The sequence below is a fragment of the Lepidochelys olivacea genome, assembly GCF_965140295.1.
Source record: "Lepidochelys olivacea isolate rLepOli2 genome assembly, chromosome: 7".
In the NCBI taxonomy this organism is placed as follows: Eukaryota; Metazoa; Chordata; order Testudines; family Cheloniidae; genus Lepidochelys; species Lepidochelys olivacea.
In genome coordinates, this window is record NC_140417.1 from 121,801,609 (window position 1) to 121,814,987 (window position 13,379).

The 13,379-nt window shown below is 45.6% G+C and overlaps 1 protein-coding gene across 3 annotated transcripts in view; it reads left to right on the forward strand.

Moving 5' to 3' along the window:
* PCGF6 (polycomb group ring finger 6) overlaps window positions 1-13,379 on the forward strand; it is a 70,563-nt gene that overhangs the window by 42,630 nt on the left and 14,554 nt on the right. Inside the window, exon 10 of one of the 3 annotated variants that reach the window (XM_084635072.1) lies at window positions 9,350-10,975. The exons of 1 other annotated variant lie outside the window; for it this stretch is intronic. In XM_084635072.1, the coding sequence (XP_084491198.1) occupies window positions 9,350-9,406 (57 nt within the window). In that variant the 3' untranslated portion in view covers window positions 9,407-10,975. Of the gene's footprint in view, window positions 1-1,814; window positions 3,508-9,349; window positions 10,976-13,379 lie in introns of those variants that run through there. One more of the 3 variants, XM_084635071.1, reaches the window with a different exon arrangement.

The following is a 13,379-nucleotide window of genomic DNA, read 5'->3' on the forward strand; positions in this document are numbered from 1 at the left end:
TGAGTTTTTGATGGTTCACAGAGTTCTGGTTATGAGCTTTGTTTCCTTTTTGTGCAATAACCACAATGAATTAAACCAAACCGTTCTCTATTAGTATTTCATTCCTCACCCTCACCCCTGGGAATCTGTAACTTGGCAAAGTATCAAAAGACAGAAGCAGCCCAAACACGACTAGCCTTGTGACTGCATGGGGGAGACAATTTGCATATAAAACCCCATAGCAAAAGATGAAGTGTAATAAATGCCAGCAGTGTGCCTGATACGTATGCTACAGCCCCTAAGGGGGGAGAGAAAATATACAGCCAGCTGTCTTGTTGATAACTTACTGACTATACTGCTGCTGGCTTGTTACAAAGTCCCATATATGCAGCACAATTAGTCTAACTGGCAATGGCCACCATTCAGCGTCAAGGGGCGCAGGGTGTTTTATAGGATTAGTAGGACTCTCTTAGGTCACAGATTTATAGAGCTGAGTTTGACACAGTATTCAGAGTGACACAGCCTTCAGAGGCAGAGCTGGGGACCCATTTCTTACCCTGTTGATGCTAGCCTACCCACCACATCTTATTGTGTGTACTATACCAAGAAAAAAGCTCTTTTGTGCTTTGGAAATATTTCTAAGTATTTGCACTAAGTGATCAGTGTGTAATAACAAATAGTTTTAGAGATGCAGCAGTGAAATATCGTGTATCCAATGTAGTGCAGGACATTGGTGCACAATTGCATTCTGTTGTAAACTGTGCCTTAATCTAAACCCAAAATTCTGAAAAGGGTGTTGAAGGTCTACTCTGAATTGAATACACATCTCCTGTAAAAAACTGTGTTGAAGAAATAGTACACTTGTCTAGCAAAAATAAAAATAAGGCAAGAAATGCAAAAGTTAAGTGTCCAGCAGCAAGTTTAATTCTGAGCAATCACACATATAAGTTTAACTTTCCTGGGAAATCTCTTGTATGTGGGGGAACCCCCTTTAAAATGGAAGTCTAGGGGTGGGTGCTAGTTCTGAGGAGGCTCTGGCAATGCAGCTCCTCTCCCAGAGAATCAGGGAACTGCAGGAGACCAATGGTTAGTGCAAAGGCACTGGATATCCATATGGATAGCCCTGGACCCCCAATAGATCCCCAAGATCTGTTGGGTTTGTGGGCTGCACCCCAATTTCTGCCACGAGCAGAACGAATCCCAGCCGTCTTCCTGTGGCCCCTGAGAGAAGAATTCAGAGAAAACGCTCAAAGTGTTACCTAGCCCAGTTTCCTGGAAAACCTCCTCCTTAAGCCAAAGTTTTTAATCTTTAGAAAGCATTCTTGAGAGGGGACTTTCAGGGAAATTGCATTGGTTTCATTTTTTGTCATGTATGGATCTGCCTGGTTGATATGTTGCTGCATGATGTCCTTAAGAATCGCCATGCTGGGTCAAACCAGTGGTCCATCTAGCCCAGTATCCTGTTTTCTGACAGTGGCCAATGCCAGATGTTTCAAAGGGAATGAACAGAACAGGGCAATTGTCAAGTGATCCATCCTCTGTCATTCAGTCCCAGCATCTGGCAGTCAGAGGCCTAGGGACACCCAGATCATAGGGTTGCATCCCTGACTATCTTTGCTAATAGCTATGGATGGTCCAGTCGCTACTCCAGGAGGATTGTTGACTAGAGATGCATCCTGTGGCTGCAAAATCAATACATTAATTGAGGAAGTCTTCTAGAAAACCCTGCAACATTGGTGGATGAGAAAAGAAAGAAGTCTTGAGGTTTCTTAGGCACTTCATTTGGAGATCAACACCAGATTTTGCATTCTAAGTATAGCTTTATTTTGTTGCAGATCCATGAAGATGACCAAACAATTCAGACAGGTTCTGCTGCTTCCTTTTTGAGCCGATTGGAAAGATCTGTCAACAAAGCCAGTTCACAGGCATACCCTGCAATCTGGCAGCCCCTCTTTAAGCTCTGTAGCATCACTTTTTCAGAAACAACTGGATTTCCCTTTTTTAACACCATCGTACCTTGCAAAACATTTTCTAGCACTTCTCTATTCCGAACTTTGCTGGCTAAGCAAATTTCCTCTTTGCTGGCTAAGCAAATTAGACATCTGTTTTTTCCCAAAAAGGCCTGAAATTTTACATGCAAGAGATTGGCTGCCACCACAACTTGATTAGTAACTTTCACCGCTGCTTTCCTTTCATGGTCATATTTCAGGGACTTTCCATGCAAGGATTGTGGATGATTTTTATACAGAGTTTTAGGAGATGTACCATCCTCTCCTAAGAGTCCCACCAATCCACCCTTGAAGCCACCAATGCCCCTAGCTCCATCCATTATGATCCAGAAATGTTTATCAAAACCACCATATTCATTTTGTCATAAACGACCACACCTGTGATAGTTCTGTGCAAAGAGAATATCTTCAGTAGCTCCCTGTGTAATGTGTAGTCTTCTGAATGACTAGGAGCAGTTCACAACTTAATTCAGTTTTATCACTGCTCTCTTCTAGGGCTAGAAAACAAATAGCTGCACTTCTGAATCATATTTTTCATGTGCACATTCATTCATGTCTGCAACTAATCTTGCTACCATCTGAGACAGTTACGCAATTTCAAAATTCCTCATAATCTTGTCATCGCCAAAAGCCTTCGTTGCAGTGCCCTCACTAAAAGTTTCTCCAACATAGCTAATTCTAGCAACGTAGCATAAAACAACTCCAGGCTTGATTTTTTTTCTCTCCCCTGGCTACTCCTATCCCCTCAGTTATAGTTGCAGTAATAGTAAATCCTTTTTGGTGGTTGCACTCTCCTTTTCAATAGCTGCAATAAGTGCTCAAGACTCTGTTTGTTTGCTTTTTCTCTTCATGCAACAGCTTGTGCTAGTGACTGGGATCATTCTCATTATAAATTTGATAACTCCTACAAATGCAAGACACCAGGCTTTTCGTTGCTTTCAGTAACTGAATAGTCAGTTTCCCAACAATCTTGGAATGCTGCATTTTGGAATATCAAGTGTAACCTAGTAGGAAAATGTATTAATAATAAGAAAATATATTTAGATTGCTTTTAACAAACCAGTTACACACCTTGTAAAACTTGAAAGTGGACAGCTGGGTTTCAGACTAACATGTTGCTTCTTTGGCAGATTAATAGAACGTGAATGTAATTTATCGATGGCTTTTAGCCAAGATAGCCAGGGATGCAAGCACCCCATGCTCTGCGTGTCCCTAAATTCTGACTGCCAGAATCTGGGACTGGCCAACAGGGGATGGATCACTTGATAAAGTGTCATGTTCTGTTATTTCCATCTGAAGCGTCTGGCACCGACCACCATTGAAGACAGGATACTGGGCTATATGCACCATTGGCCTGACCCAGTATGGCTATTCTTATGTTCTTGGTAGCATCCATTACATGGAGCAAGCACTAGTCCTTAAAACAAAAAATACAGTAATATTCTCCCCAAACAGTACCACTAGTGTGGGGGTATTTTGTACTACTACTGTAAAATACCATAATATCTGTTGTGGCAAATTGCCAGCCCTACTACGTTGGGTCTCACGCTTTCTCTTCTTGAGTCGGGGTTCAGAGCACCGTTCCTTGCCCCTGAACTGGCGTATTAACTGCCCCACTCGTGCCCTAGAGAAGGGGAGGGGAGAGGGAGGGACCCAGGCCCGCCCTCTACTCTGGGGCCCAACCCAGGGGCCCTAGGGATAGCGGTAAACCACTAGAACTAGCGGTTCCTTCCCCTGAGCTACTTCCCTCTCCTGCCCTTCAGCTTGTGGGGCTTCCTGCCCTCCCTCTGCACAAACCAGGTGTCCCTTTACCTAGGGTCTTGGTTGTCTTAGCCCACCACAGCACTTCTCCAAACTCTCCTCTGCTTCCCTCCAAACTGCTCTCTGCTCCAGCACCAATCCACTCTGCTTCAACTCCTCCTCTTGTCCGATAGAAGCAGGGGGGGTTATCCTGTGACTGGCTTCAGGTGCTTTAATTAATTTATAGCAAACTTTCTTCCCTCTACAGGGAATAAGGCTCCCTTCTAACACTCTCCTCCTAAATTCTTAAAGTACAGGCCTTTGCAGACAGGCCTGAATATCTATATCCTAACACTGCTGCCCTCTGGCCATGCTGTATCACAGTGTGTAACCCTTCTGCCAGGTGGAGCCAGCAGCAACCAGGGCTGAGTACAATATCTAGGGGTTCCTTTCCATTGATACAACACAGAAGTTGCTCGAGCCCCAACCCAATAAACTGGGAAATTTACACACCACACCTGGGCATCTCTGAGAAGCAATACTTCCCCACTCGCAAGCACAGAGTCCGAATGTAGAAAAGAAACTTTGAATAAAAGGAGGGAAGTAACGGGGTGTTAATGGGAAAACACGGCAAACAGAGTTCATAAACATAAACCATGAGTAAAAAACCCACCCCCAAGTAGGTTGGGCAGTGTGCTTTTCCCCTCAGGTTCATAAGTCCAGCAACCCAAAAGTCCCTTTCACGTGCCCAACCCTTCTCTGCACCCCACTCGCAGTTGCTGTCCTTGATCAGTGCAGACCCAGAGTTCAGAGACGCATCCGCAGAGTTCACCTCCCCCTTGGGTGGGGCAAAGAGCTACCTTACTTGCACCATTGCACAAGCACTTGCTCGCTGCCCCTCTCTGCCAGCTGTCCTGCTGGCCGCTCCTGCTCATTGCTTCCACCAGCCGCCTGCTCACCACTCTCGCCATGCCTCTCCCCCAACCGCCCTGCTGGCCGCTCATCTGAGCTCTCCGCCACTGCCCTGCTGTCCACCTGCTCACTGCGTCTCTCCGCCAGCTGCCCTGCTGGCCGCCCTGTTCATCTGAGCTCTCCGCCAGCCGCCCTGTTCATCTGAGCTCTCCGCCAGCCACCCTGCTGGCTGCCTGCTCACTGCGTCTCTCTGTCAGCCGCCCTGCTGGCTGCTCAACACACCTCTCTGCCGCACCACCCACTTGTTCACCAGCTGACTGTCAGTTGCCTTCTGCTGCCACCTGCCTCTCTGCTCTGACCTCTGCACATCAGTCTCCTAGTGATTGTCAGCTCTTTGCAGGCTGGGCAGAGACACTGCCCCAGCTCAAGTGATTTCGGCTCTCAGCGATTTTTATCTCTTAGGAGGCAGGGAAGAAACACAGTCCTACCACCACTGATTTCAGCTCTGATTGGGCATTTAACAGAGAGGCTCCTGATACCTATTTATCTCTATTCTTCAAACAGTGGTGAGGAACAGGTTAAACCCATCTAGGGAGGACTCTTGATGAGGGTGTGCAGCCTCCTAGCTGGGGATTCCTATCCCCGCCCCTCTTACTTTCACAGAGCTCTGGCATTCGAGCCCCTGGCTTAACGGTGTGCTTTCAGCGGAAGGTGACCCCCCTGCATTTGGGACAGGTTCAAGGGCGGCAGGTTTGTATAATTTTTGATGGTGCCCACTCAGGTCCAAGTCCTGCCCCCCCCATCCCCCACCTGCCTTGTAAGCCGATATATATTTTTTAAAATAATGTAAATATGTGAGGGCTCTGGGGTGGGGCTGGTGATGAGGGGTTTGAAGTGTGGGAGGGGCTCAGGCAGAGGCTTGGGGTGCAAGGGTGAGGGCTGTGGTGTGGGGCAGCGATGAGGGGTTCATGATGCAGGAGGGGGCTCAGGGCTGGGGCAGAGGGTTAGGGCTCAAGGGGGGATGAGGGGTTTGGAGTGTTGGAGGGGCTCAGGGCTAGGGCAGAGGGTTGGGGTGGGGGTGAGGGCTCTGGCTGGGGGTGTGGGCTCTGGGGTGGGGCAGGAGATGAGGAATTTGGGGTGCAGGCACGCTGCCCTGGGGCTGGGGCCAGAGAGGAGGACTCACTCCAGCCCTCTCCCCGCCGGCAGCAGCAAGCTCCGGGGGAGGGACCCTCCTCTTTCCCCCAGCAGCCCACTCACTTCGCACCACTGTCACTGCATGTGTTCCTAGGGCTCCTCTCAGGTCCAGGAAGCCCCCTCGCCTCCCCTGTGGTGGGTGCAGGGGTGGGGGGCTGCCATCACGTGTACACCTCTTCCCCTGCTGCTGCCCCCCCTCACTGTAGCCTTCCTGGGGTGGGGGATGGGGTTGCCCCTTGCCCAGCTTGGGGCAGGAGCAGTGACTGCAAGCAGGGGGACCCCCCTGTGCTGGTGGAGGGTCCCTCCGGAAAAGGGAAGGGTCCGAGGTGGAAGGGCAGGGTCAGGGTCAGCTTGCCCTGGCACTTGTGGATGGGGGGCACTAGGACCCTGCGACGGCAGTTGATGCCGGGAACCAGCAGAGCTGCAGGGGGCAGCCACTGGCTTGAGACAGGGACTCTCCAGGGCCCAGGGAGGCACACGGGGGCAGCAAGTGGGGGCCGGGGGACACTTGGTGGGGGCGGCAGGTGGGGCCGGGGGAGAGACCCAGCCCCAAATATTGATGGAGCCAGACCCCTGGGCCCTGAATATTGCTGGAGCCTGGGCACCACAGGCCCATATAACTCACCACCCCTGGACAGGTTACGCACAGTGCTGCTTCCCGGTATTCCCAAAATAATAAAACATTTTTAGAACAGCATTTCACTACCTCTGCATTCAGTACTAAAGTGATTTGTACCCAACACCTGCCAAAATTGATTATTTTGACACTGCTCTAGGTGCTGGATATCTAAGCAGAGCAGGAGCAAACTGTATTTACATAAACAACCCAAGTCTCTCCCACTCCGAGCTAGCTCTCAGGGAAGCATTCATTCAGACCCGGCTTACAACTGTAAAATGGGAATAACAATATTGACATCCTTTGTAAAACACATTGAGATCTACTGATGAAAAGTGCTAAGAGGTAGGTTTTATTATTACTGCTGTTTAAATAAAGGATGTTACAGGCTGGTACACTGCCTCGCACACAGGTGGTGTGTAACCCTTGGTTTATTACTTCAGCACATAATTAATCAAGATCCCATGTTAATTTATCTGCCCCTCTGGCACCTTTTCATTAGCATAATCAGTTACAGCAGAACATAGTAGAACCCCTAGCATGACAACAACAATCAAAACCCTGTCTCCTACCATAAAAGCTAATCAAAGCCTGTCCAAACAGGTCTAATGCTGCATAAGTCAAACAGCTAAACAGCCACCAGAGGAAGCGGTTTCAAAGGGGTGAGCCCTGGACTGAGGATATCTTTCAAGTACCAACTGTGGACATTTTTAAACCCTGTAACTGACCGTGCTGTTGGCAGAATGTTCACGTGTCTCTCATCAGAAGTGAAGGCCCCAATCTTGCACCAGGGAAGTTTTACGGGAGTTTTGCCATTAACTTACTGGGAGCAGGCTCCTGGTGGGTGTTAGTGGACCATGATTTCGTAACAGAATAGATTATTTTGTCACTTATAGTTCAGTCAAGCTTTAACATGTTGCACACTTAGGGGCTGGTGACACTGGAAACTTCAAAGCGCTGTCGCCGGAACGCTCCTGCAACAGCGCTTTGAAGTGCGAGTGTGGTCGCACGCTAGTGCTGGGAGAGAGCGCTCCTGGCGATCCACCTCCATGAGGGGATTAGCTCAGAGCTCTGGGAGTGCCACTCCCAGCATTGGGAGCCTGTCCACGCTAGCGCTTTAAAGCACTCAGACTTGCCGCGCTCCTGGGGGGTGATTTTTCACGCCCCTGAGCCAGCAAGTTAGAGCGCAATAAAATGTAAGTGTAGACAAGCCCTTAGCAGAGCACTTGGTATTACTTCTAAATAAATGCATCTAGGACTAGCTCATGCCTAGTAGGCACAGTTCAGAGCAAGGGGAGAAGCAAAGTTGCTCTGGCTCAGGAGCGGTAGTAAGAGGCATTCTGCCTAAGGGAAGCAAAAAAGCCTCCCAGAGCTCTCCAGCACAGAATGGTGAGCATCCCCATGGCTAACCCCCCCCTTTTTGCTGCATGTTCTTTGACACAAGACTGTGATAAGTATCCAGGGAAGTGAAAAAGACAGTGTAAAGTGGCTTTGGTTTGGTTTTCTCTTCAAGATCAAGTAAGTCCCGCAGTCTGCTTTTATATAAGAAGAAAACATAAAAGCAATTTTTTGAGGGGTGGGAGCTGTTAACTGGTTTCGTGGGAGGGGAAACTGTTTCTTCACGGTCCCTTCCACATCCCTGGTAGATTATCACAGACACAAGTCCTGTGTCGAGGGACATGCAGTATGTATTGCTGAGATGGAATCATACAAAATATATAGTCTGGGGATATAAACAATTATGGTTTACAGTCCAGTGGTTAATTTCACTAAAGACATGTGCCTCCTTTTCAATCACACATTGCAGGGGTCCTGTAGGAAGAGACTGCGGAGCTGCTCTACTGAACTGCCATGTCTCATTCTATATTAATGTAGTGTGTTCGAAAAGCTGCTTTCGCTCGCTTGTGTGAGAGCGATAACAATATGCAGGCCTAGCGTCAGCGTGAAATGTCACGCGCGTGTATGTGAAAGTGTTAATGAAATGTATACATCCAAAATAGCAACAGAATCAGTGGGCCATTAGCAGATGTATTGCTGCAATCTGGGGCAGAGGAGGGTGTTCAGTGTTAGACTTCTACAGCACTCTTCTAGTATTTTACATGGGAAAGTAAATATCAAGCCGCACTTGGGAAGAATGTGAGATTTTTATTTTTTTATTGTTGTCGACTTATCCAGAACTTTGAATGGGCAACTTCTAGAAATTGAATTAAAATAATACATACTTATAGCACTCTTCATCTTCGGTGTGTTTTGTGAACGTTAACACACACTCCAACCTGGTAGGTAATCATCACCTTTGACATGAGGAAACTAGAGTAGAAGGGTGAAATGACTTGCTGAAGGCCACAGACAAAGTTTGTCAGAACTAGGATTAGCACTCAAGATCTGCTCTGAGTCCCATGCTCAGACCATCCTAGACATACTGCCCTGTTTTCTATGTAATACTTCAGTGTCTTGCTCACTTTTGGTAGGTTGTGTTAAAGGGCAGGGTTTCTTCAGCTGCTTCTCAGTCGGTTATTTTGGTGGTGGTGGTTGAGCAGAGACCATTTCGCTTGTATAATGGCACCATTTACACGTCAGGACAACTTCAGGATGGTTTTAAAATAAAATAAAAATAATTTGTAATTGAAGAAACAGATTTTTAAATCTTTTGGCTAGATTTCCCCACTTAGGGGGGTAGCACTCCATTGCCTAGGCTTTTCACAATTCAAGCTTATTGTCGGGATATAGGGAGGTACAAAAATATCTTTATATGATCTTCAGGAGACCGAAGGAAATGGACCTTTGGCAGATGGAGCTAAGATTCTGGCAAACAGTGGCTCTGTCTCTTGCTATAAAACTTCCTCTCTGTTAGCTGATTTGTTACTGTCATAATGATACGTTTTCCTTTTCCCTCTAGGATGGTTTGCTTGTACTGCACTATGGCCTTGTGGTATCTCCGCTAACAATAACTTAAAGATTGCTAGACTATCAGAAGGTGAAAGGATCCAAAACACGAAGCTTCTTTAATGCTGTGTCTCACCAAAGAAGGCCATCCTTCCTTGCTTCCTGTCACAGGAAATAAATGAAACCACCACTAACTGCTGTACACTTATAACTTAGCATTTGACTTTGCTGGTGTAAAAAATGCAGCCTCTGTAAGTACAGTTGTAAACACTGCAAAGCTCTATATTACAGATGACGCTCCTTAAACTGTAGCTAGCTCAGGGAAAGCAGAACACTCAGAGTTGCTGAATTTTATTTTTAAATTTTTCTTAAATCCACAGGATCTCACAGGGTTAATTTGCTTTCTCCTCCACTAATCTTAATCTTGGGCAGGTCCCTAACTTCTTATCTCCATAAGACCCTACCTACTTCTGAAGTATGTGGCTGGAATGGTGCTCTCAGGGATGATCTTCAGTGGGTGGTGTCCCTTTTTTGGGGGGAGGCAATATAATCATTTGCCTAAAAAGAATGTCAACAGCAGCTGACTTGATTTAGAAATGGTGGGCGGGGGGAGATTTTCCAGCTTGTCTTTAGGCCAAAATAGGTAATCAACTTCACATGGGTTAAGTATTGACTTTCCTAGTTCTACTGGAAACAGCATTAAGACATTGTTTCTCGTCAAGGAAACACATTTCATCTGCACTAGGTCCAGAACTGGTAGTAGCTAGACCCATGTTAACTACTGTGTAACCATATAGCTCATGGTACGGCTCTCAGCATGGATGGACCAATAGATTATTCTGTGCACAGAGGACATTATTCTGTGCACAGAGGACACCTTCCCTCCATCTGTCATATATGTGAAATAATTAGACTTTCAGCCTGCTCCCATTGAAGTAAATTAGCTGTCTTGCCTGGCAGCAGAATCAAGCCTTTCATTTTTAACACCTCTCCCTACAACCCCAGCAAAAATGGAGACTCTCACGTTCTCTTCAAAGTACCATGTTGTAATGACCTTTGAATGCATTAAGGGGGAGCCCATGTTTGAGGCTGCTACTGGGTGCAGGGCAATGGAATGAACATCTGTTACTACCGCTGCTTCTACAGCCGCACAAAGACTATTAGGTAGTTTTTCATTTTAACATAACTGTAGTTCATGATCACTTAATATTTCAATATTCTGTTCTGTTTGTTATGGAACTTCAATGATTTCTTCCACAGATATAAAAAACAGAGGTGTGCATGAGTAGGGTTTCATTGCATACTAGGACTTAAAGGCCAGATTTCAAGGTAGCTCAGTTCCTAACTCCCATTGATTTTAATAGGAGTTAGGTGTCTAACTACCCTTTAAAAATCTGACCCATAAGTCTTTAAAACCAATGTTTGTTTTGCCCATGAAGATGACACTTTAAGAAAAATCTTGTTTACCTAAAGTCACTTCTTGTGATGCTTCTAAAACTGTAACAAAAAAAAAAAAACTGTAGTCAAGATTTCTGATGTATTTTCAAGATTTGTATAAAAGTAGTGCTGAAAATGGAGCAGAAAAAGGGATTATTTTGTAAACACTTTGTGCATTGTGTTGATAAGAGATTATATCTTGTAAGAGTTAAATAAAGTTTTATTTTCGCCTACTTGAAATTCTTATGTTATAAGAAATATTTATTGCAAGACTACTCTTCTCCACTTTACCCTAAAATAGTAGCCAGTGAGATTAATGAGATTAAGTAAAAATGTCTAGTAGTAATCGGAATCCACAAGTTTAAATGAGGAAATTAGAAAGTGGTATTTTAAAATGCCTGATATCAATGAGGACTTTGATATGTTATGAATTTTGAAACTGTAAAATCTCTGGGGGCTGCCTTTTTAATGAGGAATCCATCAAAAACCAGAGGCTGATAACCTTTTAAGACAAGAATCTGTTGCCACAGACACAGGAAGCTGTAGGAGATTTCATTTTTGGACAAGCGCTTTTTTCACTGTGTGCATGCATGTTGCAATGCACTTCTTGTCAGACTCCGTGCTTGCTCCATTTAATCTATGTAATACATGTCTTATCAGATGCAGTATGGCCATGTCTCTGGCTTCAGCTCTGATCTTCATGGCTTGATACATATCATCAAGCCGTCAATATGGCTGCTTCCTGTTTCATTACCACTTACTTAATTTTTTTCTTTATATAGTATTTTTAAAAAATAACTGTTAACAATTTAGTCATGTGTTATGCTGCGAACTCTTGCTTCGTCCAAGCTTGTGTTACATGCCTACAGAAGCGCTTATTTTAAAAGACGAATGGCCATATAAAAGCCTTGACTCATTTAAATCATGGTCATTCCAGAATGTTCATCTTTATAATAGAACATTTGTGCCTACAGTGCTGATTCTTGTATAGCCTCAAAATCAGTGTTCTCGTTAAGAGCTGCCTTCCCCACAAAGAAACCTGCCACCATTTCTGATACAGAAGTCGGTCTCTCTTTCAAAAGAAATTCACTTTGATCACAATTTGGCTAATCCCGTTTGACCTGTCTGGTTGGTACTGTGCACATGGAGCAGTAACCACAGCAGAGGATCCGTGGCAGGTTGTTGTATTTACACCCAGTTTTTGCCATATCCTTGAAGAAAGTTTGGGGTAAGCCCATCACCATGTGGCAGCCACCATGTTAACATACCATGGAAGAGGATTTATTTTAAACCATGCAGCTTGGATGTATTTTTGCTACTGCTGTTGGGATGAATGTGGCATGGCCTCTGTGATTCCTCCACTTCCCATTTTCCCCTCTCTCCCTTCTTCCACTTCTCTCCCTTCGCTGCCTCCATAAAGCACGACACTGAGTCAGAGTCAGACCCTTCTTCTGGCCAAGGAGGCCTGAAAACGAAGCATTCAGCTGCCCTGCCGTGCAACATGCGTTCAGTGCACTGATATAGGAGATCACTGTTCATCTTTTGTCAAGCTCTTGCAGCACCTAATTGGGTTCTGTTGGCACTTTGACACAGAGTGAGGTGATGTCTGGTTAGTGCCAGGCTGATCTGTGGGCTGTTCAGTTTCCCGCATGAAAGCTACACTTGGTTCTGTTTGTTTTTAAGATGGCCCAGCCTCCTTTCACTCCCCCGCAGCTGCCCCTGTGGCTCCTCTTCATTGCTCTCCAAAGTCTTTGGCTTTCTTCCAATCACTTTTGGCCCTGTTGATGGAAGATCTGAAGCAGCAGGCCCTCTTTGGGATGGTTTCTGTGTCCTCTTGGGAGATGTGCCAACTTATCACTCTTGAAGGGAGGGGAAAGGAGTCAGGGAGCGGTATAGCTCCCACAGCTAAGCCCATTACTGTCTTATTTGACAGAACAATTGCTGTTTTTTCTGGTTTCCTGCATGTCAATAATGTGACTAATAAATCCTGTCTAAACATGACTTGTAGCATAGCGTGAATGGATTTCAAGTGCTTCTCCTGACATGAGCTGGTAGTCGCATCTATGTGAGTTCAAAATGCAGCATTTTAAAAAAGAAAACAGGGCTACTAAACAGCCACCTCAGAACCTTTGATCAGCAGTGGTGTTAGCAATTCCACGTGATTCATCCCCGCTGCTGTCTGCTTCATACAGATCCAGAGCTATGAGGAGAAAAGCACAGAAGTGTGTGAAAATTGGCAGATGAGAGTCCCTTCATCCAGACAGGATGGGAACAATCTAGCCGAACAAAATGTGTATTTCAGTAATCTCTTGACACCTCGCCCCCTGCAAAATGATTTAAGTTAACACATGTTAATGGCCAGCACAGCATTTTGAGATTACACCCCCCAACCCCCAGCCTCTACTTCTATCTTCGTTCAGATTCTTGTGAAATCTGCATCTCATCCATCCACATTCAGCATCGATTAACCTGTCAGCTGAGAGGTAGCCCACAATCACCAGAGCAGGAAGCTTTTATGTATTTTCTTTTTTAAAATTGAGGTGCACTGAAATGTCATACATATTGCATGTTCACTCTTCAGTATATATAGTGTACGGTATATCAAT